Genomic DNA, 27,643 nt, shown 5'->3' with positions numbered 1-27,643 from the left:
ATCTTCTTTACTATAAGCTTTTAAATATGTCATCTCTTTAGAAACCTGTTTCCCTTTCCTGAGGCAACAGTCCGTGTGAAAGATCTTTTCCTTACGGAGAATAGGCTTCTCAACAAGGGTGTGATGGGTCTTTCTGTGAAGGTCTGTGTTCTGTGAAATAAGCAGTTCTAAAGAGGATCAAATTCTCTGTCCCTTGCTGCACAGTTTGATGCAATTCTAAGTGGAATCTCTTGATGCTTTTTGTGCTTTTCAAAAAGCTGTATTGTATCACAGAACTGGTTTCACCATTGCTTGTTAAATGTTCTGATAAGCCTAAATGCTGCTCTGATCTCCAGCTGCTATTCAGAATCCTACCTCATCAACTGTGTTGCTTTCAGAAAGTAGTGTTAAGCAGCTGTAATGCTACAGCTCCTTTCCATGCAGGAAGCTCTGTCTCCCCTATATTTTTGCCTCTCCTAAAGCTTTTTGTGGAATCTTGTATTAGTATCCTAGGATTAAGTCTGGTTATCTTTGCATATGCAAAGTTGTTCCTGTTTCAGAAGCAAGTGAAAAATTTGCCAGTTGTGGTCCACAGAGTTCATGCTTGAAATACATACAGAGTATGCGCAATCTATGATGGCTGTGTCACTTATTGTTGAAATCTTTGGTTCTTCTACTGAGTCCTAGCAGCACAAGGTACCCCTTTGTATGAGCATTATCAGATTGACCTGTCACTGAGAGTTAAACAAGAAATTAATGCTAAAATGCCTGTTGGCACACATCAGAACAGAAGACCAGTCTCCTGATACGGACCTGCTGCTGAATGTTTCCTTTTTTGCGTCAGCCCTTTGGTAAAAAGCAGCAACAGAGCTTACTTTCTGAAATGTCCCACTTGTTATGTGGTTCTAGTAGTAATCTGGCAAAGTAAATAACAAAAAATTTTGGTGAGAAGTTGTTAGAGCATGTGTCTGTGTTGTGGGTTTAACCCCAGCTGTCAACGAAGCACCACCCAGCTGCTCACTCACTCCCTGCTAGTGGGATGGAGGAGAGTCAGAAGGGTAAAAGTGAGAAAACTCATGGGTTGATACAAAGACAGTTTGAGAGACAAAGCAAAAGCCATGCACAGGAGCACAGCAAAAGAAGGAATTCATTCACCACTTCCCACTGTAGGCAGGTGTTCAGCTGACTCCAGGAAAGCCTGGGCTTCATCACATGTAACAGTAATTTGAGAAGGCAAACACCACCACTCCAAATGTCCCCCCCCATTCCTCCTTCTTCCCCCAGCTTGATGCCATATATGGTCTGGAATAGCCCTTTGGTCAGTTGGGATCAGCTCTCCTGTCTGTGTCCCCTCCTAACTTCTCAGGCACCCCCCAACCTGTTTGCTGGTGGGGTGGGATGAGAAGCAGAAAAGGCCTTGACACTGTAAACACCATTCAGCCATAACTAAAACATCTCGGCATTATCAACACTGTTTCCAACACAAATCCAAAATATAGTCTTATTCTAGCTGCTATGGAAAAAATTAACTCTGTCCCCGTCAAAACCAGCACAGTCTGCTAACCACAATATACAACAGTACGCAAGTCGGTCTTAGTTGCTTTGCCCCTTATTTAAAGTTCTTTTGAAAAGGGGTCTGCCTCGGCGCATGTTGTAGCTTAATATGAGTAATAGCTGTAGCCTGCCTAGGTGATGTATATGCAGGGAATAGTCTGGAGCTCATGGCTTTTTTTTTTTTTTTTCCCCCTTTTTAGTTGAGTGTCACCTACTGTGTGAAGTATGGTTTTGATTTGTCAAGTGGAGTCACTGAAGGAATCATTTTACTTACATCCAGGGAATCAGGTCCCTGTTATCAAGAAGAATTGCTTTTCTATATGAAATCTAAAGATGAAATAGTGATTGTTCATGTTACAGTAATTTGTACAATCTTCACAATATGTTGTTCTCACAATGTGACCTGTGAATCAAAGTTCTAATTTCCTTCACAACAGGACCTTAAAGGGAGTGCCAACAGTTATGTGGTCCTAGTAGGCTCAAAAGGATCTAATCTATACAAGTATTGTGGGCAAACAGACTTTGATCCCGTTCTCAATGCATGTATGTCTTCTGAGCAGACAGTACAATAAAGTAATGGTTCTCTTTCCTCTCCATCAACTGTTTTTTAATTTTTTTCTTTTTTAAATTAAGCAACAGAGTAAAAATTCAGATATGTAAAATTGTCTGCAGTCTACGGATGTTTTAAAAGAAGTTATTTGGAAGAACTAATTTAGATTTTCTGGAAAACTTCTGCCTGGGCCAGGCTAGCAGCACCATGAGCAGGGATCCCACCCAAATCCCAGGGTGCCTGGCATTTGGCAGACTACTGGAGTGGAGAAGATTCTGGGGGTGGTAGAAAGCTACATCATCCACTCTCTGAGTTTCTATCAGTAGTTTCTGTAGCAAAAGACTTTACTGAAGTAAACACTTTAAACCTAATTTTCCTAGTAAGGACTGAGGGGGGTAGCTTAGAAAACATTGACATAGCTCTGTTGTCTCTAAGGAGAACTGTTCAGATCTTACATTAAGTTAGTTTAGGGTAATTTTGTTTGCAGTGGCCTGTGGAACTTACCCAGATGTTCTTGAGAGTCTAATCTGTCTCAATGTATTTAGGAATTACCAACTTCCATGTTAGTGAGGCAGAGATCTATAACAAGGAAAAATGCTGTAGGTATTAGATCCTTTCTGACAGATCTAAGAGAATTGTCTGGATGGTGCTATTTTGTCATTCTGTGGCTATGTTCTGTTAAGTGTAATGTGTTTTTATTTTTAGCCCTGGGTTTAATCACCACTTGATTATTGATAAGTTTTATTTCTGGATAGGTTGTTTTTGTTAATGGCTTTTGTTTAAACTTATAAATTTTCTGGCATGCATATACGTAAATACCTTTGGAACTGAGTGAACTAAGGAAAATTGCTTTGAAAGTGGAAAAATAGATGCAGATAACATTCAGTAGGATGTAGGATTCAGGCCATGGTATTTATTTACGTTAATTTATCAAGTACTTTATTAAATATTGGTGCATTATTTTAGTTTTTCTCCTGCTTTTGAGTGCAGTAATACACCATCTCTATGTATCTTTTATGTTGAAGATTAATAGTAAGAGAGAAATGACTAATGTTATGCAGCATGAGTGTTCCTTAGTTTCCAAAATAGATGGGAATGGTTATATATATTTGCAATGGCAGTGTTAATGTCTGTTTTCATTTTTTATTATGTACTAAAAGCTTGCCAGTTTTTCTCCAATTCATTTGGCTAGTTTTAGAATACTGTTTGTCACTGCAAACCTTGTATCTACTGGATCTTGAACATACTTACTCATCTCACCAACTTTTTCTTTACCTTTTTTAGGATGTAGATATGATGGATCAAAATGGAATGACACCTTTAATGTGGGCAGCTTACAGAACACATAGGTAACATCTCCCTGCAATTTAGACTTTGTCTTGATGTTAACTAAGTGGCATATAGTAGTGACTAGTTCTGCTTTTTTGGAAAGTTTATTTTAACTAGTCGATGTTCTTCCCGCAATTGGCACTTTATCTTCATTTATGATTGTTGTGAGTTAACCCCAGTAGGCAGCTCAGCCCCATGCAGCCACTTGCTCACTCCCACCTAGCAGGATGGGGAGGAGAATCAGAAGGATACTAGTGAGAAAACTCACGGGTTGAGATAAAGAAAATTTGATAGGTAAAGCAAAAGCCACATGGACAAGCAAAGCAAAACAAAGAATTCATTCACTACTACTCACCTTCAGGCAGATGTTTAGTCATTTCCGGGACAGCAGTGCTCTGTCATGTGTAATGGTTACTTGGGAAGGCAGACACCATACTCCAAATGTCCCCCCTTCCTCCTTCTTTCCCCCAGCTTTTATCATATGGTCTGGAATTTCCTTTTGGGCAGTTGTGCTCAGCTATCCCAGTTGTGTCCTCTCCCAGTTTCTTGTGCACCCCTAGCCTTTTCACTGGCAGAGCAGTGTGAGAAACAGAAAAGGCCTGGATACTGTCTAAGCACTGCTCAGCAGTAGCTAGAACATGTGTTATCAACACTGTTTTAGTCACAAGTCCAAAACACAGCACCATAGGAACTACTATGAAGATGATTAACTTGATCCCAGCCAAAACTAGTACAATGTCCTAATCAGGAAAGAGGATATTATGCAGAATTACTCACTGATAAGAAGTTTCAGTTACAAAGTAAAAATGATTGGAAAAGTTGGTGTAAAATAACACTTCTCCAAAGAGCAAATGTGTCTGAATTAGATTCCTGCTCAGAAGGAATCTTAATTCAGTCCTCCACCAATTGTTGAGAGGAACATAAGCTAGTTTTTACAAATAGCTACCATTACCAACATTATAATCCTTTTTTATTTTCATCTTTTGGTATGTGAGGTGGAAATATGTTTTGAACTTTGGTTCTTACCTGCCAATTATATAATCATGTGCATGCTTTTACAAATCTGTTAATACTCTTAGGTTTTGGTAAACATGAAAACAGAATTGTATAACAAACGTGTTTCATGACATCCCAGAACAAGCTGTCTTACTGAGCTCCTTTAAAAGACAATAGAATTGTGAATGCTCTTTGGTGGGAAGGGAATTTGAGCCATTCCTAATTATCAGTAAAAAGTGTCACAGTGTACTTGATCAACATTCTTTATAGAAATTAAACTCATTAACAATAATTTGGTATGTATTTTAGTTCATCTGTAGATCTAACAAGAATTTTCTTTTCTAGTGTGGATCCAACCCGATTACTACTTACATTTAATGTTTCTGTTAATCTTGGAGACAAATATCACAAAAACACAGCACTGCACTGGGCTGTGCTAGCAGGAAATACTACAGTTATTAGTCTTCTGTTAGAAGCTGGAGCTAACGTTGATGCTCAAAATATAAAGGTAAACACTTGGTCTGTTTTTATTGTAAGTGATTTGAGGCAGAAATAACAGAGCCTATGATAAATCTCAAGGATAGGTGATTGTTGTGGGTATGGCGGAATCATGAAGATGAAGCAAAAGCCATGCAACTACTGTTTAATTTCAGAATCGTTTCTTCCTAACACTGATGCATAACCACTAAATCTGCACCTTCAGAAGTATTCACATAAATAATTTACCAATGGTTATGTGCAAATATATGGGAGTGGGGTGCACAGTTAGACTACTTGTGTGAAGAGCCATGCATATGGATGCAAAATTGAAAATCTGACTGAATGTCTTTGAGTGAAGTTCTAGGGTGACTGTTGGAGTGAGATGCAAGACATCTCTGCCCTCCTTCACAGAGATGACACATGCCCTAGTATATCTTCCCGTGAAAGTAAGGAAATTGGAGGCCTAAAAATACCAGTAGGAGTAAAATAAGAAAATGGGCTCTTCTTGCATCAGAATTTTTAAGTTGCCCAATTACTCTTACCAGAACCTCTTAATGACAAAGCTAGATTCAGCGTTAACAGAGCCCCTCCCTAGCACATGTTAGACCAGCCAAGCAGCTGTTGGAATTTATGCCATAGACTTGGGGAGTCTGTAAGAGCTTCTCCATCAGTGGAAGGTGTGCCTATTGAGTGTAGTTTTGTCCCTTTCCTCCAGACTGTTCTGTATAGCGAATTAGATGCACTTCACTACCCAACCTACTTTTTCTGTGGTGTCAGAGAAGAATTCACTTTTAGAAAAAGAATACTCAATTTCTCTTCTAATATTTGTATTTTCCATTTAATGAGTGTTACAAATGGAGTGGTTACACTGGAAAATAGAGCTGTAAATCTATATTTATAAAATGTTAAATACTTAAATTTATTTGACCTTTCACCATTTTCCCTACAAATTTAAGATGGCCTATTTTCCTTGCCCACAAGTAATAGAAATATGCTAAAAAAACCCCATATATACACATCTCTTTTCTTGAACAGCATGGAACAGTCTTTTTAAGGTGCAGTCAAATTTTTCTAGTAGCTTTTCTAAAGCTACATCCACTTCAGAATACCAGAAATACTGATGATGATAATGAATGAAAACTCATTAGAAAAATCACATGGCTTTTCAAGTGTTTAAAACAAATCAACTAGCCTCTTGCTGTACTGTACTGATGTACTGATGTGAATATATAATTATTCCTGGTCTGTAAGGTCAGTTGTGTGGATGAATTATACTTCTAGTCTCACTTCTTGTAAACTGTTGAAAAGCTTTTTTTCTATGCCACCTAATGGTAAAAATTAAGGTATTTTTGTGGAAAAAAAAATCAGTGTGTCATACCTTGCTTCCCTTGGCAGACTGATCAGTGTGATTAGAGTTTTGAAGTCATCACCTTACCTAGATTTCTGGACTCTTAGTAAATCCGTAATAAAAAATTCATATGTTTGGCCAAATGAAAAAGTATCTTCTAGCCTGAAGCAGTTCATGGTCTCTCCTTCTTTATTGGCAGACAGCAGCAGTCAGTAGAAAAATAGTTTTTTTAACCTACTGGATCATGCTATCTTTCCAGTCATACCAGAAGACATGCTTGGTTTCATTAATCATTGCTTGTGTTCTGCCGTGGAGTCTCAGTTTCTTGCATGTCTTCCCAGATTTCTAGGATCTTCAGAGGATCAAAATCATTCTAGCAGTGACAATTTTTCCATCCTGCCAGTGGCAATGTAACAGATGCTGATTGGAGTGATAGTAAACATAGGAAACATAAGGATTTTGGTTGATTTTTATTGGTACATAGAAACTCAGTTTTGTGCTTCTGCTTTGGCTGTTCAGCAAAAAAGTTTTCTTTGAGCCAAAACCTGTTTTTTAAGTGTCTGGCTCATGTCCCCCCAGAAATAAAAGGAATTGTGAAAGGCTCCTTTCTGATGCAGTCACTTCCAGATTTCTGCAGCACTGTCTAGTGAGTCCTTATCTCAGCCCATGGAGTTGACCAGGAATGGTTGTAAGACAGCTAACATTAAAGAAATACATTGGCTGAAAGCTGTTTATCTTCTTCAAATTATGAAGTGGCTGAAATGCTAAGTGTGAGCTTTGACCTTGTGTAACCAGCCCTAGGCAGTCTGTGTTAGAAAGGCAAATGCTACTGGCCACCTGGGTTTGGAAGAAATTAAAATCTGTCATCTCAGTAAGAGGCTTTCTTTCCTTTGCATGACAGTTTGAGAAGCATACAAACAATAGCACTCTTATTCTAGAATGAAGCTTAATTGAACCAGTAAGTTTGTCCTGGTTTTGTTATTTATCCTCTTATTATGCTGTACAAGAAAATAATACTTTTCTTTTGGTAGTAAGATACTTTCTTTTACCTTTGTGAGAACTGGATTGCAGTTAGAGTTGGAAGGTGATTTTCAGTAGTCAGTTTGAGTTTTTGTTTGGTTGACTTTTATAAAAGGAAATTATCTTGCCACACCAGTAGACAGATTGGGCAGATGAGGACAGGAGTTCACAGTGACTCAGCTTGTCACTGGGGATTGCAGGGAAACACATAAATTTTATTTAAAGTGTAAGTAGAAGCTCCATTTTTGCTAGAGAGTGATAGAGACCTAAAGGAGTGTCTATGGTTTAAGGAATTTTTAAAAAAAACTTTTATTTTTTAAATCCATTACTGATTCACTGAATGGATTTCAGATGTAGTTTCTTTGTTATGCAGTGTATCTGTGAGCTTGTCTGTGGAAGTCTACATGTAATGTTCCCTATGGTAATGACTCTTCAGATTATTTTTTCTATCTAAACCCTTTAAATATATACTATTGAAGCCTTATTGCTTTCTGGCAAGCTATGAATTCCCCCCCCCCCCCCCCCCTTTTTTTTTTCTTTCTAAATAAGTCAGCTATCCACCACCCCTGTAAATACAAGGAAAATATTAAAATGGCCAGATTATGAGAAGCATAGTCGAAGACTTCTTTAAAGCTCCCTCAATCTTTTTATTTAGGCAGTTCCTAGGTGTCTCATGGCCCTCTAGTGGAAGGGATGCTCAGCTGGACCCCAAGACAACTTCAGGATTTACTTGGGAGATCATCTCCCAGAGGGGATTGCTTGTCCACAGGTAATCTTTACAGTCTGGATATATAAGGTGGTAATAAAACAACAGCATCTCTGGAGTTTTCCAGATATTGGCAATTCAAGGTGCTGTTAGATTTGTGACCAAGCAGGCACCATAGTTTGACCTCAGGCATTTCTGCTGAGAATGGAGTTAACAATCTGTTTCTTAAGATCTGGCTAAACAACTTTGAAGCCAAGTTAAGTCAAAAGGTTATTATTTTTTTAACAGATTTTGTTAGTTAAACTTCTCACACAGAAGGAGTGCAAGATCCTGTTAAGTAGCAAAAAACTTCATCTCATAATCTATAGTCTGTGCTATTTGCTCTCCTTTAGAGATTTGGAGTGAGATTTCAAAGGCAAAAATGGCAGTTAAATACTCAGTTCCCATTGTCTTTCTATGGGATATAGGTAGCTAACCATAATTTTTAATCTTTGAAATCTCTTCTGTCTGTAGTAATTATTGCCCTTTCTGGGTAATTTCAGTTTCTGGTACCTGTCTCACTTTTTTTTTAGGAGGGGGCCGAGCGATGGAGGATTCAGCCATTTTTCAAGCCTCCATGAATGGTTTGTTTAGGAGGGGAGTTAACTCCAGTAGAAGAGAGGAGGAGTCAAATGCAAAACTGAAGCTGGAGGTACCTGCAATTGGTTGTCTCTTGCCTCCTCTGTAATTTTAGACCCAGTCAATAACTTTCATTTAGCTCTCTTCCTAAATATATAAAAAGCAATAAAATCAAATCGGTTTGATAGGCACCTTTGGCCCCTGTATCTCTCTCTGTGTCTCTCTTTTGCTTTGTCTGTTAGTCCTCTCTAAAAGTAGGGAAAGAGAAAGCATGGGCTGTTGCTGGCTTAGCACCCAAAGTACAAGAAGCACAAGCTAAGCATAAAAGCTCAGTCTTGGAATAAGTTGGACATGAGCAATCAGTTTATTCTTTTCCATTTTCTTCCTAGGACTTGAGTAACTGAGGTGAATATAAGAACATTAAGCTTGTGGAAAAAAATCCTTATAGAAAAATTTCATTACATTAGTAAATTCACTCTGCCAGAAAGGCAGAAAATTAACTGAGAAGTCAGGCTGTACACTGGGAGAGTTTCCATGATCCAGTGGGTCACGAGTTCTTATTCTTTGCTTGATTTCTGCTGCCTGTCAATAGCTGAGGGGAAAGAAGGGTCTTTCATTTCACAGGCTAGTGGACTGTGTGTAGAAGAGTGAAGCATAAATGTGTTATGCCAGTAGTAACAATTATTGCTATGTCAGTATATATATATATTATCAGGATCACACATTTAATATTTTACTTGTCCATGCATGTGTATAGTCATAAGAGAATGAAAAAGACCAAAAGGAATGAATGATGTTTGGTGTCAAGTAAGCTGCAGGGCAAAATGTATGCCAGAATGTAGCTTAAACTGATTTAAAATGTATTATTTTTACCTGCCAATCTGCTGTTTCAAATCTGCTCTGAATGCACTTTATTTTTAAATTGGATGTTTCCCACTTACTCCTGGCAGGGGGAATCACCGCTTGATCTAGCAAAACAGAGGAAAAACGTTTGGATGATCAATCACCTACAGGAAGCAAGGCAGGCAAAGGGATATGACAGTCCATCCTTTCTGAGAAAATTAAAAGCTGATAAGGTAAGTAGTAGTATAACACATAAAATCAAATATTTCTGCTACTATTGGTTTGGGGGCATGTATGTTTCTTTAAGGTAAGCAGTTCAGTACTACTGTGGTTTCCCCACATTTCAGTTTTAGGAAACACTTTTTTGCTATGGCAAAAGTAATTGCAATAGAAAAAAAAATTCGAGGCAGGAGGAAAGAAAACCCCAAGTCTCCACACAATTACCTTTAGGTTTTTTGCTAACTAAATGTTAGGAATGTACCAATGGTCTAGTGTTGTTGGTGATGGCCAGGACTTTTAATAAAGTTGACTTTCAAATATCTAAGGAAAGAAACAATTTAGATGTCCTGAACTCTGATGTCCTCTCTAATTATGTAGTGTTTTGTGCTGAATGAAAGCAGTGTAATGTAATATGTGAATCTGTAATGTGGAGGCCTTTTTATTCTCCACTTACTATTTAATACTGAAGATAGGAGGAGGCAAGAAATTAGGGTATAACAGGTAACATACTGCTCTAGCATGAAGAACTGTCTACCTGCCTACAGGTTGATAACATATAGAGTTAATATTTTCTTACCAGGCAAAGTGTTGTGCTGGATATTAATATTGCTATCACCGATTTGTTTACAACTTCTTGATTTAAAAATACATTGCATCTTGATGATTAAAGCACTGGCTACAGAATCTGCTTTAACCCTGTGATAATAAAATAATGCAGTGATTATTGACTTTTAAGTGATTTGGGCATTGCATTGTGTGTACATGTGCATTGTGACTGTGCTTGGAATGTCTGGAAAGAGTTCAGTGCCTTCATCAGGATTTGTACCCACATAGTATAAGATAAAAAAAGGTCCTGTATTTCCTAATAGATGCTTCAGTATGACTTTATTACTTACATAACTGCAGTCTTCAAAGTTCACTGAGATTACCATGTGCTGTGTAGTAGTTTATACACTTCAACAGATTTCTTAAAAAGAGCTACTTTTGCCTTTATTCTGGATTAACATCAAAATCTCTAGAAGACAGTTCTAAAATATATAAAATCGCTGATTTGTTATAAAATTTTAGAAAGATTTTTTTTCTTGCACATTCACTGGAGATATGTAAATATAGGAAATGAGAAAAATTTATGAAGATTCCTCCCCCTGCATCAAGTTTCCTAAAAAATTTTTTGTGACTGTCCTACTTAATATAGAATATTATTATACAATCTGTTCCTGAAAATAGAGTTGCTTACTGATATTTGTTTCTATATAGGAATTCCGTCAGAAGGTGATGCTGGGAACTCCTTTCCTAGTTATTTGGCTGGTTGGGTTTATAGCAGACCTAGACATTGATTCTTGGCTCATTAAAGGGCTGATGTATGGTGGCGTTTGGGCTATGGTGCAGTTTCTTTCAAAGTAAGTGTTTTACCAGGATCATGTCTGTTTAGTGTGCACACAGTGTTTTGCTGGCATCTTTATTGGATAAATAATCTTAAATTTCTATTTTTGTGTGGTTTTTTGACATGCAACATTAATTTTTTTGTCAGACTTTTTAAAATTACTATTTCTGGGAAAGATCTTGTGCAACTTTAGCTCTGTTGTCTTGCAAATAGCCGTGGAATTACCTTCTGTGATTACCACTGAGCTAATAGAAGCTAACAGCAGAACAGAAATTCAGTCGTTATCCAGAGGAGGGTGCTGAATGTCTGTCTACAAAGTTATCAGTGTGAATTTTGAAGAAGGCAGTCAAGGGGAAAGTTATTAGAAAGGAATGGAAGAAAGATATCTGCAAGTCTGCTACTAAAACCTATTCTTTTAGACTTTAAATACCCAAAGGCACCTGAAGAGATTTACAGAGAGGAATGAAGTCAGATTCTGTTGTGGAAAGGGGTGACTGAAGAAAAAGGTTGCTTTCTAATAATGTTACCTGATCATAAAGAATTGTAGTTGTGTTCGTGATTACTGTAAATATCAGTAAATGCACCTATGTATACATGTGCACACATAGACAAACAGGCATGCTCCAATGGATTTTTCAAGATCTGTAGACTACATCTATCTTTAGCTTTGCCTTGTCATGTGTGGCATGTATAGAAGAACTTATATCTTTATCCTTATGAGCTTTCTGCCTTTCTGGCATTGAATATTATGTTTATTAGAACCACTTGCTTCTCCTTCCTTTTTGTTTGAAAAGGAAAAGAAGAAGATATATCTTCCTCAAACCAAGTTCCTGAGTCTTAGTGGACTTAGTACACTGGAAGGGGGGTGAGGGGCATCAGGCTGTTTTCTCTCCAGGGTCTTGGAGATGATCATCTTGTCATCTCTGAGGCTGTGCAATTTGCTGATCTTGTCACACAGATAATTTATTTGGCAATGCAAATCCATAAGCACACCTTCTGCAGGAAGCAAGGACAAGATTTCTTCAAGGTTTTTAAGATCTATATTTTTGTCAAGTTTTATATTTTTGGCCTCCCTGACACACATTCAGGATTAACATTCTTCCTTTCTCTTATACTTTGCTTAACATTTAGTATAAATACTTTTTGATGTGTTTTTCACAAAGTCCAGGTTTGAATGAAACTTTTGATGTTATTCTAGTAGTATTTTCTTTCTGTTGAATTTTAGGTGATCTGTTTAGATGTTTTATCTTTGATACTCCTTTCACACACACAAAAAAATGCACAGAAATTGCTGAAACATTACTGCTGAGTATTGTGTGTCCAAATGTATATTGACTTATTACTCACCATTTTAGCTCACTTTCCATGTAGTATTTTCTCACAAGACCTAAGAAACTTCCATTAGAGAAGACACAGTTACTGAAAGGGAGTGAAGATGGAAATTTCTTCTTCACACATTTGTAGCAGCCCTAAGGGCACCACCAGGGCAAAAAGAAAAATGCATTGATGTAAGAATTTTTAGGTAGATGATGGAAGAAGTTTCTTTACAAGGAGTTTAGCAGTTTAGAGTGTGGCTTTTGATATGTTTAACAATTTTTTCTTGAATATGGAGTAACCTAGTCACTAACCTAGTTTGTCTCAACTATATTCAGCTTCATTCAGAATAGTCTTTAAAATGCAAGAGTGTAAGAAGATGACAATAGTTCTGATGGCTTAATTATTAATTTTTTAATTCAAGTAGCAGCATTCTATCTTAAACTTAGAAATCTGGTGAGATGAGAAAATAATTAATCTGCGTTTTTTTCCCCACTTTCTATTGGCAACTGTAAAAGAAGGGAAAGATTCAAGAATCTGAAATATTTGAAGTATGCAAGCTGATAACACCAAGGTCTCTTAAGCTTTTTTTCTTACTGAAGTAATTTTAACATGTAATTTTCATTTAATGGGTTTTCAAAATATCTTTAGCATTGTAATCTCTTAAGTAAATATAGTTTGCAACCACTATCTATGTAGGCTAGGAATCTCACCAGTTTCTAACTGCTTTCACAGTGAGTTTTAGTATGAGTTATTTACTCGTTATACCTTTCTTTTCCAGTAATTGACATTCAATTCAGAGGTAAATGTATAAATTTTAATTAACTTTTAGTCATGACCCTTCATCTGGACAGGTTGAAAATGGGAATCTCTCATGATTTTTGAAGGTAAAAGTGGGGAAAATGTTTTTACGGCATATTTGCAATATCACATATAGTACATATTTTAATGTGAAGTGTTTTGCATAAGCAGTGGTTCCAGATTTACATTTTATAAGTCAAAACTTATCATGTAACGTTGCTCCTACTTTACAGGTCTTTCTTTGATCACTCCATGCACAGTGCACTGCCTCTTGGAATATACTTGGCAACAAAATTCTGGATGTATGTGACATGGTTCTTCTGGTTTTGGAATGATATCCTTTTTTGTGTACAGTAAAAGTAATATTTTTTCATGTTAGTAGTATGAGGTAATACCTAGATATATCCTACATATAAGAGTAAGTAAACCAATTAAAAATTTAAAATGGTTATCCTCATTGAACATTGCTTTCTTCTAATGGTAATTATCACTTTAAAAATCTGCATTCTGTTGCTGTGCTTCAGTAACTTAAAGATTTTTCCTCAAAATTGGTTTATACTAGTCTGCAAAATTTCCTGTGCTTGATCAGTTTCTTAAGTAGAGGAAATGTAAGCAACTGTGTAAAATATGCTCTGACTGTGAGGTGACAAGGTGTAACTGACTGCATTTTTAGACACCGTTTTCCTGAAAAGCAGTAGGTAATTTCATTGTATATATGAATCCTGGTGGAATTAGCTTTATAGTTAGTTTTTCCTAAAGATTTTGTAAATTCCACTTCATACAAACATTAGATACATTTGTTAACTGTATTTTCAGTCTTTGAATATGTATGTATTAACAACTCTAGATTATTACAGAGATTCATCTTGTGTCCATCTTTTCATTAAAGTTTTTGACTGTCTGCCTAGGTAGGAACTTTTCATATTCTCAGGAGTAGAATTTGATTCAGAGTTCACTGAAGAATGTCAGTTATCCGCATTAAGAGATTCAAATTTTTAAACTACTTTCATGGGTATTGTAATTACAATAACCAAGAAAACAGATTTAATGTTTTATTAAATGTTTAATGTAGTTCTTAGTTGTAAATAGTTGAAGTGAACTTAATATTTATAATGGCTGTTGGCTTGACTTTTCTAGAACCTGGTTTTCTTTTCATCCTCAAAGGCATTACCATGAAATACGATAGTAGTAGTGCAACCCGTTCGTCATCTTGTTAATATGTTCTCCAACCTTGGCTAAGTTAACCTCACATTTTTGGGTTGAGAATAGAGAAGAGACCCTGCTTCCATATGCTGCTGGTGTTTTGCAAAGGTGCTGCTATGAATAGTAGCAGTCCCATGTGATTGGAGATGAATGCTGTTCCACATTTGAAAAAATGAAAAATTTAAAATCTAGCAGCTGTTAATTAAAAAAAAAAAATATCAATATTAGCATGAGTATGTCTTGAAATAGTTATTTAGAAATACTTACCCTACTAACAGTCTCTCTGCCTGGCCTGATTTTCTATGTTTTTACTTAAATTTACTAGTAACTGCAGAATGAGAAAAGCGAGTATGCTTGAATGTATATGTAAACCATTTTAAAAAGCAGTAGTTAGAAATGGAGGTATAATTTTCCAGTTTTTATGGAATGGGGTAAAACATTTTATATATGTCATTTTAGACTGTCTAGTCTGGCGTTGCTTTTCTGTTCTTTTTGTTAAGAAAACCTGACAAGTAGTACAGTACAAGTTTCTGAGGGAGTTATAATAACTATACCATCTCAGTTCTCCATACCTTTTAGGTTTTATTTAGAAACTCATGTTTGCTAAATACTACTACATGCTTTGGGTTGCAAATTTTGAGCTACTGTAAAATGCTTTCTTGTGCTAACATAACATAAGCTTAAACCAAATCTAAGAATGCGTGCAAGTTTAAATCAAAGTTCTTGACCATATTAACATGGCTACACAGCCAACGCAACTTCATGATGGCCTCTATCATGATCTAGAACAGTGTCCCTTAAGGCTGGCAAATTGTGAGATTTTTATCCCAAAGTTCAGATTTTCTTCATATTGTTACCAACTTGCTTAGATTTTTATTTTTGTTAGCCATTCTGATTAACATAACTTGAACTTTGTGGTTTGTTTGTCACAGAATAATGTTAGTTACTACTTTGAGTGAACAATTATAGACAATTAGTTACCCTAATAAAGTCTGATTTCAGAATGACAGTAAAATACTCTATTGCTTCTGTAATTTAGGGTGGGTGCCTCAAAGCCTTTTCAACAATCTTTTTGTACACAGAAGTACTAGTCTTAAAAACTTCAGTTACTAATTGCTTTCATTAGAGCTGACACTATTTGACAAGCAGTTTGAGACTTAGTGCTTGAGGCCATCTTCCTTTAACTGGTGATTTTTAATTGGAAGTCTTTGTGATAAGATTCCAAATCCATTCTTCTTCTTCTGGAAAATTGCCCTGTAGCTTTATTGGAAGAAAAATTGCATGCCTGCTCTATTTTTATAGCATGAGGCACAGAATTGTGGTTGGAGAAATTATTCTTGTATTTTTAGAGCTTTTTATGATTACTTACAACAGACCAGAGTACTAGTTTATACTCTTTAATGTTCAAGTGATAAAACCTGGCATGGTAGTTTTCACAAATTCTCATCATCTTTTGCTTAGGAAGAAAGTTTCTAACATTAAACAAATATTATTGTTTTACTGGAACTTTATTTATGATACAAAGGTTTAAATTGCTGCAAGAGTTACTTTTAATATTCAGGTGCTTGGTAAGAATTTTCTTGTAGATATGCTGAAGGTGTCTGGAAGATCATCTGATCTTCTGGGTGTAAGCCTAGTAAGACAGAAAAGGGCAGTCAGAACAATGTATCATAAAGAACAGACAAACTGAAAGATTAGCAGTGCATTTTCTTGAATTTCAGGGTGGTCATATGATATAAATCTCAGGCTTAATGATCTGTCTTCTAAAAGACATCACAATCCTGAAAGCAAATTGAAACAGTTTAGATGAATCTCATGTACTGCTTTTTCGTAAATGTTTCCATTTTTACTGGATTTTTCTCAGCAGCTTCTGAATCTGGTATATTTGTTAAAATAGAAATCCTGTTCTTGTTGAGAATGAGGAAGTTAAGTTCTGTATTTATGGATCTATGAGTCTATGTTCTTATGCTTCCTTGAACTGTTTTTCTACTTCCCTTTTAACTGTGTTTTTCCCACAACAGAGGACAGTTATGTCTTGCTCTGTTTAGTGTATTCTAATTTTCTACTGTTTGCAGAGTAGGGGTACTCATGACTTGAGGTGCCCTCAAAAATCCTACACACTATATCACTGTATGTTAATTTAGTTTTATTTTTAAAGAGGGGAAAAAAAAAAAAGGATTTTAAAGTGTACTTTTAATAAAGTGAGACTAGAATTTCACATTTCATTCTTTTTCATTAACATTTATAGGTAGAACGTTCTCTTGTGTCCTGTAAAAGTTCAGGGCACATGTACCGAGTTCATATCTCAGTTGTTCACACAACTTTTTTAGTACCAGCTGAACAAATAGTGCCTGTTTTGTCAGAAGGTCCTTATACTGCTGTGTTATTCTAAGATGTCAGGTTTTCTGTAACCCAAAATATTCACAGTATTTTTATTTTTTTTTTTGGTTCTACCACTTCCGTTTGGTGCAAATGGGAGTGTGCAGTTTTCATTAATTAAGCTTTTTTTGGTATAGCATACTATTGCAGTGCTGAGATAATAACATATAATCTAATTTATAATTTTAGAAATAATTTATCCTTGACTAATACTATATTGATTATCTTATTTCAAATATACTTCATGTTTTGATGGGGTTTATGTGAAAGAAAACAAACACTGAATACTTTCTCAATGAGGATCATTTTAAGTGTTGGTTATAAGAGAATTCATTATGATTTTCATGCTTTTACAAAGCTGTTACAATAGCATATTGTTTTAAAAACTGTAACAGACCAGTTGGTGCAGTTAAGCAGTTAAAAACAAAAAAACCCATTCATATTACCAAAGTTAGCTTCAGGAAGACATCAAAAAGCCTTACATGCAGAAGGAAAGAAGCCAGCAGCCATGTTTCTAGAGGAACAAAATACTCAGACAATCCAAATCCCTGGCTCAGCTATTCAGAACTTCTTCTATCTAAATACTTTTTCTAAGTTAAAAAACTAAATAAATTTTCTAGAACAAAATTGGGGAAAATGATTTTTTTTTGCAAGCTAGAATTATTTTTGAATTTTTTTTGTTAGCTAGAAGATGGAGGTAGAGAGCTTTTGCAGAGCTTTAGCTAATTAAAAATGGATTTTTTTGTCTTATAAATGCCTAATCAAATGAGGCTTCTTGTGTAGCTACCTCCTGTTATCTACCTGCCCTCTTGAATCTCGATGTATAGCTCTTAAAATTTGGCAGGTTCATTAGCATTTATTGATCTCTGGCAGTTTACACTGGCTGCAGATTTTTCTCTTCAGGAGAAAAGGATTTTATTACTGAACTTGTAGTTAGTGGAAAGGAGCATTTTGGTATGTGCATTTTGGCTTGATTTCAGATTCTTGTATGATGTATAGCTGTCATAATAGGAAGCTGCATGTGTTTGTGTCCTTTTACATAGGCTGTAGTTCAGGATGAAAAAATAAATTGGCTCATCACATGTTTACCTCACTCATGGGTTGTGGGATGCTTGTTTGTTTTTAATTTTATTTTTAATGAGATTATTTTCTTGGTTCTAAGTGGTTTCCTGGAATAATTTTCATCCTGTTGTTCTAATAATTAAAGGATATTGATTAGGACTAAAAGTAGAAGGTGTTTTCTGCTTTATCTTTCACAATGAAAACTGGGGAAACCTCATAAATGTCAGCAAATGGGTGACTGGGCAAAAGGTGAATGCCTGCTATTATGTATTTTGCAACCCTTAATAATATGGTAATATATTTTTCCTCGCAGAATTGTAAATGAGGATGTTAGGACAAAACTAGGCACTCTCTGGAGAAACAATTCCCTACTCTGTAACTAATGCAAACCTACAAGGGTTTCTTGTGTATGGAGAGTTCTGAGATGTCTGTCATAAAAGTTGCTAAGATCTCTCTGGAAGCAAATGTCAGAGGGGAGTTCAACATAATTTTAGATACCTCTAGTGTGGACATCCAAATCTAAGATGCTTAAGCTTTCTTTGCACCAGTGGAGAAAAATGGCCACTGCTTCTCTGATTTAATTTAAATATCTTGATCCTGAAGATAGATTGGATGTGACTTTTTCCTTCCTGCTGTGTATAAAGACATACTGAGTGATTTAAGGTAGTGAGATGGAGTTGTTTATCTACATCAGATGCCAGAAATATCCTGGAGAAGACCAACTGTTAACTTTCCTTTCTTCTTCTGGTGGGTTTTTGAAGATGCTAATGAAAAATACTGTTGACTGCGTCTTTCTCCATTTACGTAGTTACTGCTCATCTATACTTAATTTTACTTTCTCATGTAGTCTCCCAACATCTTCTGTCCTCAGCACAGAAGCACCTTATCTGTCATCATTTACACTAGACTCTGTGGAAAGTCTCCTACACTCTCTCTGTATCTTATGGAGTAGAATGGTGGAAGGGTAAGTTGAGAAAAATTCTGCATACCGGCTTTCTGCAAATGTGAGTTGGATCCATGGACAGCTTCTTTATCACATAGGTTGTCCAAATTTTAGTCAGTAAAAAGCAATTCCAGATTTTTAAGGTTATAAAAAACCTTCTAATGGATAGAAAATAAATTGTCTTTCCCCCTATCATCAGTCTAGACATGATGTATAGTAAATAGGAATGGGTCGTATGTTTTTCAGTTTTACCTTTATTGTTTGTACTTTTAATAAAAAAAACAGTTTTCACTGTTATAGCAAAACCCCCATGATACTTACAGTGTCCTAAAGAAAATTTAATCTTTAACTATACAAATAAATTGAACAAGCTTATTCCTGGCAGCAGGTAATTTTAGAAGAAAAATAGGAAGAAATTAGATTGAGTAAATATTGAAGTGAGCTTTTAATCTATATTGTATTAAACTGAACTGTGAGTGTTTAGGTTATAGTATAGCTGGTGTTTTTTCCCCTGTTACAAATTTGCTGGAAACAGCTTATTAGGGGACAGATTAATTAGCCTTTAGTGAATTAATACTAGCATCCTACTATATAAGGTACATGATTAAAATTTTAACTTAACTTGCCTTTTTTTATTAATTAGAAATTCTCAGCCAATTCCTCCGCCCAGTAGAACAAAAGTTATTTGTGATATGCTTCACATGAACAATGAGACTTAGCATTTCAGAAGTCAAAAAGAGGCATTACTTGTATTTATTAATTTCAGGGTTCTTTCACATCACAAGAGCAGTGTAGAAGGATTTGAGATACTTACTGTTATTCTGTAGGAATTCTGTGTTTATTAATATTTGCTTCTATCTGTACTATGTAGATTTGATTATCAATGGTTTATGTGATTTTTTTTCTTAATACTGCTTAATGACTTCAGTAAAAGCTTTTTCCAAGAGTAGTCAAACACAATAGAATATATTTGTAAGGATAGTCCAACACAATAGAATATGCTTGTACATGTATAGTACAATATGTTTTAACATCTACTTTGACTTCAAAATCCGATTTTTTTTCAATGCATGCAAAAAATTGTTGTCTTTGAAGTCTTATATACCAGTTCGGTACAGTTTGCCATGTAATGCTTTATTTTAAGATTTATATTTAGGGTTTTGTAAGACAAGCACACAATATATTAAACTTTAATTACAGTAGAAGTTCTAATGACTACTGAAGTAGAGAGAAATATTTATCAAGTTACTCAGAATATAATGTAATTTGGGTGTGCTATGATTTGTGCCTAAGTAATGTGTACTTTTTTCCTGGATAGTGCTGTAGAGGCTTCTGCCACCTAAGCTTTGTCAAATATGACATCTCCTTGCAGTTATGACTGACAGGTATCTTTTGGTCAAGTTTTTCAGGTCTTTTGGAGGTTTATCAGAGTAAATAATTTTCCACGTTTTACGAACAACGCATGTCTGAAGTATTTGGTTTTTCAACATCATTGCTAAGAAATGCTTTAATTCTGCGAAGAAATGTCAAGTGTTTTAAGACTGGGCATGTTATATGGAAACTCATTCAACACAGGAAATATGTTCTAAAACTAATGGGGTTTTTCTGTCTTTATATGGTAATTGATTTTATAAACACTTCCAGAGAATACCAAATCCTGTGGTTTTGTAAGTATTGCGTGTATTATTAGTATGTTAAAAATAACTTTCACTGATGTAAAATATGGGTATCACCTTATAATAGGGCCAGGTTTCAGACAGTACTTTTCTTGGAGATAAGTGGTGTTGAGACGTGATGGCCATGCAACAATGGTTGTTACAGCACAATTCCTTCTATGGCTAGAAACAGGCCTTTCTGTGATCTAACAGGAATTTCAAGTCACTGAAGACATAGGCAGTCAAATGACTATCTTATAAATAGAGCTCTGAAATGTTTATTGTGATAACAGGAAATACTTTTAAGAAGATAAATTTAATGAAATTTAATTTATTTAAAAGGGAAAATAATCACAAAAACTGAACTATCATTATTTATTCTTTAGAAAGCATTAAGTGCTTTAGAAATTCCTCATAGAGAACAGCATTTGTAAAAGTAAGTTTTCAAGTTTGAGCAATAGAAAATACTGTACACCAAGCTGTTTTTTACAGCAGCACTGAATTTTGTTAATTCAGAAGACAGACTCAAGGACATTCATAAAAATTGAATTTATTTAAATTCTATTTCAGAATTACCAGTGGGTATTTTCAAGAGGAAATTTGGTTTAAAACTTTAGATTCCTTGACTTCAAACACATCTCAATTTTTTCTTTATACATCTTCCATTCCTTGCTAATAGCGTTGCACTTTTCTACAATTTTGGAAAATCCTGGAAATCTGATCCAGGAATCATCAAAGCCACGGAAGAACAAAAGAAAAAGGTAAAGACATGATTTATATCAAACTTCTTCAGCAGCCTGCCACCAGTTGGTCAGCATAGTTTGTTGTTCAGTAAATGAAATTTTAGAAAATTGTTGTATAACAAAAGATCTAAAATGTTGAAAAGTCTTCCACGTTTCTTTTCTCACTTTTGGAATATATGTTCAAGTCTTACTGGTCTGATGGTGCATTTTGGTTGTTTTGAGTAACAATATAAAATTGCAACTTGAATTTTCAAGATAAAAAGTTTAAAAAGCAGTTGGGTGAAAATGAAAATGTGAAGTGCCAGAATTTTACCTTACTGAAACAAATAACCCATTATGGGAAAACTGTTAGTTAATTTGATTTTATAAAAACTTTCCAGACTTTTAAGCACCTCTGATTTTCTTTACAGTGTGTCTAAAAATATTAGGCTGATGAACATTTTGCGACTAAAACAACCAAAATCCCTGGAAATCTGGGCTGGCATTTTGTTTTGGTATAAGTATTAGGAAAAATATGGATGGTTATTGATATCTAAGATGTTATAACTCTATTATTAGCATTTCTGATTTCTTTTAAGTGCATTTTTCTTTGCAGCCAAACTGAGCAATGAGTATGCCAAAAATGTACAAGCAGCAGAAGCATTTTTTTTTGTTTCACTTTGGTTAAGTTTCCTAGAAGCTCACATCCCACGAAAACTGAGGTTTGAGCTTCTACTTCATGGTCATTTGTGAAAACACCCATGCTGATCCACATCAGACCACTTGGAATTATGGCCTTGTGTAGGAATGAAAACATAATAGCCTTTAAAAGGATGGTTGCAATACCTGAAATTATTTTTGTATTCTCCAGTGGGTTATAACTGAGTTGCTAGTTGATGTTCAGGATTACTCTGCGAACTCCCTTTCTGTTACTGCAAATTTGCCAAAGTAAATTCCAGACTAAATTCTCTTCCTTCAAGTGGACTAAATTAAATAGAATAGTCAGCAACTGCACTTTGGTTTGGATTCAGCAAATTGCACAAATACGCAATTAATTTGATCTAGTTGCTTAAGTAGTTAAGTGTGGTTACAAAAGCCTTGCTGAACTGGATAGGCATTGTAAAATGCAACTTCTTCAGGCAGATACCTATGGGTATGAATGGATTTCTTATGTTGCAGCTAAGCAAATTGTACAATGATCTATTACTGGGGTATAAGCCACTGTAGGGTGTGTGTCTTACCTTCATGCAACTTAGTGCTTTTTCCTATTTTCATAATTTGTCTCCAGATGTTTAATGTTGAGTTAACCTTTGGAATAAGCAAAAAAAAAACCCCAAACCTCTTTTAATTCCACATGACCTTGTTAAGTATTTTTTTCAAAATGTATACTAAGAAACAATTTCAGATGTTTATTCTTCTGATATGTCATGTCCTTTCTTTTGTGTTACAAAATAACCCAAGTGACTCTTATAATGAATAAATAAATAATTTTTTTTTCAGTACTTCAGAAGCATAGAAAATAGACCCAAGGTTTACAAAGCACAACATGTGGCTGTAACTTGAGTGCTTCTGGCTCTCTGTTATAAGCTTTGATGAGAGTTATATTTAGAAGTTAATTATCTGCTCTTGATCAGTTCTGTTCTCCTGAGCTTTGGGATCTTGCTTGTGGACAATACTGAGCTCCAGTGTTGAGCATCACACCTTGTATGTTCCTTTTGCACCCTTTAGTCTGTGGTGTAGTGTATGCTCCCACTGAAATCAGAAACTATGAAATTGTCCCAGGTATCAAAAGCTCCACCAGCAGCATTGAAATCATGGTAGATATGTCTTGGGGTTTTTTTTGTGTTTTTGTTTTGGTTTGGTTTTGGTTTTTTTGGTTGTTTTTGTTTGTTTGTTTTTGTTTTGTTTTTGTTTTTTTTCTGTTTGTCTGGTTTATTTACAAAAGTTAATCTTCTGAGGGAGGCACTTTAATTTCAAGTCCTGTAGTGGGAAGTGTTAGAGCAGTGAGGGTTGGCAGAGGGGGAGGAGAAAAGGACATAGAGTACTGAAGTTGGCAAGCTGCAGGAGGGACATAGAAGGGCTTGTGAATGGTTGGTTGGAGAGAGGAGCTGAAGGGTGGCAGTGGTGGAGGCAAGAATACTGGGCCAATAAGAAATGAACTACAACAAATGAGGAGAAAAAATAGTCCAACTTTAAGAGCTTGGAAGTGTGAGAAAAAAGGATTGTTCCTCATTTACCCGAGTTCAGTAGGGACGCTGATTTACCCCTGAAATGCAGACTGTAGCTTTTACTGGTTACTTTGAGGAAAAGTTCCCATAAATTTTTCAGAACCAGTTATCAAGTGTAGTGTTTGGGAGAAAAACTTCTGTGACTTCAGTCAAGATACTCACCTTAATGGTCATCATCTAGTGAAGGAAATTACATTTATATTGCTATGATGAGAAAAGAGACTATTTCATTGCTTTTGCAGTTAGAAACCACCTTGATGCATATGATACACATGATTTGAAAAGGAGCAGTAGATTAATCTATTTGCCATTAGGCTATGTACTACTACTCTGAACAAATTCCTTCTGGTTCAAGGAAGGCTATTCTGGCAAAAGATTTTTCAGGATATTTTCCATATGTTGCAAATGTTATTTAAGTCCCACATGGCATAATTTCAGCTGCTGAATTTTAAAAATTGTTGGAAACGATTTAATGGAATAATAGGTTCTTTCTGTTGCTTCAATGAAGTGGGTATTGAAGGAGTGTACAAAATAAAAAAAGCTATCATTTAGTGTGAAGGTATAGGTGTGCTTTAACTGGTATCTACTTCTGTGTATTACTTTGACCCATAAGTACAGAGCATTATCTGTAAGAGGAGGTTTGGTTTGCATTATTTCTTTTCTTTCTGGAAGCTTCAACATCTGAGGAAATAGGTTAGTATAGATTTAAAGTCTTTGATAAGGTACTTCTGGAAAGAAGTCTAGTTTTTGGACTGGCTGATCCTGCTAGCTAGTTTTATGTATGTTCCTGTTTGGAAATCTAGCTGCATTAATTTTAATATGTTAAACAACAGGTTAGTCAAACTGGTGCTAATTACTGTGTGGATATATCAAAATTAATATAAGCTTGCTTTTTCTCTAATTAAACCTAGATAGAGTAGGAATAAGTATAAGCTAGAATTTAGAAGCAAATATGCATATTGGTTTATTAAAATAGGTCTAAAATCAGTTTCAACTGACTTTTAAGTTGTTCCTGTGGGTAAAAAGTACTTGGAATGAACAGAGTTCACAACCCTGGGTCTGAAAAGCAGCTATTATATGGTTGTAAGCATTTGCTTATATGCTAAATTACAAATTTTTTTCCCTTTTTTTCTGCAGACCATAGTAGAACTTGCAGAGACAGGAAGTCTGGACCTCAGTATATTCTGCAGTACCTGCTTGGTAGTGTATTTTTTAATCAATTGCAGCACCGATATTTTTTTTCCCCTTTATTTTTAATGCTAGGCCAAAATTAGATGTTCCTATACTGATCAGGTTTTTGGCCTTAATAATGCAGTTTCAAGGGCAGGATTTATTTATAATCTTTAATTTAAGCAGTATTTTCAATTAATAATATATCTGTACACAAAAAGCCCTGCAACAGTAAGAGGAAAAAAAAATTATCACTGTGGAAATAACTTGCCATTGTCAAAATCCAAGTATCCCATATATCTATGAAGATGGTTATACACCTAACAAGTTATGAAAATCACAGGTCACATTTCACCACCTCTGTAACACACAGTAAAATTCATTTTCATTGTTAAAAAGCTGAAATGAAGCTGGTTGCTGTACAAAGCTCAATAGTTAGAGGTGATAGGAGAACTTTGGGAAGAAAAAGGTCCTTGTATAACAAATAGGATGAAAATAATTTCAGTGTGGTTATATAGATGCTTGTATAAATAGTGTATAGATTAAGCTTAATAGCTAAGACTGCTGTAAAAATTAGTATCAAGTTTGAAGTTCTCCAAGGGGTTGAAAACAGTAAAACCAATTCACATTTAAATTGAGGGGGTTTTTCTACATAAAATATGTCAGGGTTTTTTTTTCTTTTCTAAACAAATGTTAATAACCATTACAGATACGGAAACCAGTGAGGTCCAAACACTGTGGTGTATGCAATCGATGTATAGCGAAGTTTGATCACCACTGCCCATGGGTGGGTAACTGTGTAGGTGAGTGGTTTGCTAAAATACAATGTTGTCTTAACAGGTAAAGAAGGGAAAAGCTTCTGAAATTGACTCTGGGTGTTGGACAGAGCTTTGACTATTCTGATTTTATGGTGAAAGTGACTTGGCTTCTGCCAGAGACTGAGAAAAACTGTTGAGTGCTTTTTTGGTAGAAAGAAAACCCATTTTCAACATAGAGCTTAACTTATTTTTTTTTTCTGCATGTGATTCTCTGCATTATTCTCTTTGTATTGTCTATTATATACCCATCCTCAAAATTGCTCTGTGTCTAATTCAGTTTCCGATGCATATTTTTTTATCTAAAGATGCAAAGCTTAACTGTTTTTTAATATCTACAGAAAAGGCATGTACCAATTCCACAACTGACTATTATCCATTACATAAGATACAAATTTCCATCTTTACCAATAATTTTCAGTAATTTAATGGGAAACTGTGTATTCAGATGTGTCACGATTGTAGCAGTTAGATACAGAATGACTTCCTATTGAGGTATTCTCCTCTCTTTGACCCCCCCCAGGTAGTCGTTTAGTCTCTCCGGTAATGATGAAAGGAACAGATATAGAACAGGGATAAAGTCTCTAAATGCTACTATTCCCTGTCATACCTTTTGAGAAACTTATTTGAAGCCGTTATTATTCAGGGGCACTGGAGTGCAGCTTGCTTCACTGGTTTATTTTTTTAGGATACAAGCAAAGGCAGCTTCAATCTTGGGGAGGAATTAGGGCCTGGATTCATTGACAGCTGGAAGCCAATAAATGCTTCATTGTAGTCCTTCCAAATACATATAATAATGGATAATCACAGTAGTTTGGTCTTACAATCAAGAGTAAAATAGTCAATGCTAGTATTTGAATTGTAATAGAACATCACTAAAGTGATGAGATGGACTTAAATCACTCCCTTCTATTTTATATTTCCTACTGATTTCCTACCTGAGCTACTTTTCATTTATATTTTAGATGTTTTACAATGAAGAACAGATATTTTTAATTAAAACAGGCAGGGGGGCATGGGCTCAGGTTTTGGAGGGTGTTTAGTGACTGTTTTGCGAGAGTGCTGAGGAGTACTTGTTAATGGCACAGAAAAATCCAGTATTTTAATCAGTAACTAGAAAACCATAAAACAGATGGGGGAGGAAAGACCTTTGTGAGTAATAGGAGAGTATGTGAGTAACAGTATTAAATTAGGTGGAGAAAATGTTTTTTAAAAATGATGGAAAAGCAGATTCCTCTTACTAGTGGTCTTGTACAGATTGAGATAACTGCACATAAAAATAAACATTTAGGATGCTTGAAAGTATGCTGGGAAAAAAGTAATAGAAATCACACTATGGGAACAGCCCTGAACTAGAGGGGGGTGATGGTCTAAATGACCTTATATGGTTTCTCTGTCTCAGACTGGTACATAGTGACTCCAAGCATAGGATTACAAAACAGAATCCATTCTTAAAACAGCATTCGTGGTATGTTTGCCAAAAAGGGAAACATGAATCGTGCTTTTCTGGAAAGGTGGAATTTGGAAATGTTTTGTGTAGGCTTCCTTCAAATGTGTTAGAAGGATAAGGATTTTACTAAAGATAGGACTGAGAAATATAAGAGAGTGTACAGACACTCTAAAATAAATCCTTTGGGGTTAAAACTTGGCACACAAAGAGACTGAGAGAGTATTTTTACCATTCTGAAGAGGTTGACCAAAAATTGCAGACTATTTGAAAAATAAACAAATTGGCAATTGAGGCAAATTTTCATCATACCTGCAAAATTTTAGTTAAAATTACAGTGAGCAAGCCTCTCTCTTTTTAATGGAGTATCAAAACAGCATTATGGTTTTTTCAGTTGATTCTTTGAAAATGAAAAATAACAGATTTTATTAAACTTGCAGTTGTATTTCAACACAAACTGCAGACTTGCAACAGAAATTTTGTTTTCAAGTAATAGCATGTAAGGAGCTAGAGCCAAATTTTAAACTGTTAAGTCACATGGGTTATGCTGATGTATGAATTATTGTTCTGATAGCAGTGACTCAGAAGGTCACTTATGTATATGAGAAATTATTTGATGGTTTAGAATAATGATCACTGTTCCTCCCATTAAAGGTTCTTCAAGGAGCTAAAAGAAAGACATGAACAAACTATCTAAATCATGCAATATAACTCCATCCATAAAAAGATCAGTTATCTTTATTGTATGGTACTGCTTATGTATAATATGATGAAAGCAATTAGAAACAATTCTTACAGCATTGTTTTAACTGTGGATAATAACCGGCTGCATTCCTGCCAGTCCAGGGTGAAACTATAGGGAGTGGTGCTGTGTTTTG

The 27,643-nt window shown here is 35.4% G+C and overlaps 1 protein-coding gene across 2 annotated transcripts in view; it reads left to right on the top strand.

The window, feature by feature from the left end:
- Nucleotides 1-27,643, top strand: part of ZDHHC17 (zinc finger DHHC-type containing 17) — an 83,051-nt gene that overhangs the window by 42,234 nt on the left and 13,174 nt on the right. For both annotated transcript variants that reach the window (XR_003400295.1, XM_026867305.1), the window contains exons 6-13: nt 3,368-3,432; nt 4,754-4,916; nt 9,531-9,656; nt 10,900-11,042; nt 13,375-13,475; nt 21,020-21,144; nt 24,471-24,533; nt 25,213-25,306. Coding sequence is in view for 1 of the 2 variants with exons in the window: in XM_026867305.1 (XP_026723106.1) it covers nt 3,368-3,432; nt 4,754-4,916; nt 9,531-9,656; nt 10,900-11,042; nt 13,375-13,475; nt 21,020-21,144; nt 24,471-24,533; nt 25,213-25,306 (880 nt within the window). In the remaining variant the exon portion in view is untranslated. The remainder of the gene's footprint in view (nt 1-3,367; nt 3,433-4,753; nt 4,917-9,530; nt 9,657-10,899; nt 11,043-13,374; nt 13,476-21,019; nt 21,145-24,470; nt 24,534-25,212; nt 25,307-27,643) is intronic.

Source organism: Athene cunicularia, assembly GCF_003259725.1.
Source record: "Athene cunicularia isolate RWA chromosome 1 unlocalized genomic scaffold, athCun1 chr1_part2, whole genome shotgun sequence".
Taxonomy (NCBI): domain Eukaryota; kingdom Metazoa; phylum Chordata; class Aves; order Strigiformes; family Strigidae; genus Athene; species Athene cunicularia.
Note: the sequence above shows the minus strand (reverse complement) of the source record. Positions and strands in the feature narration are given on the sequence as shown.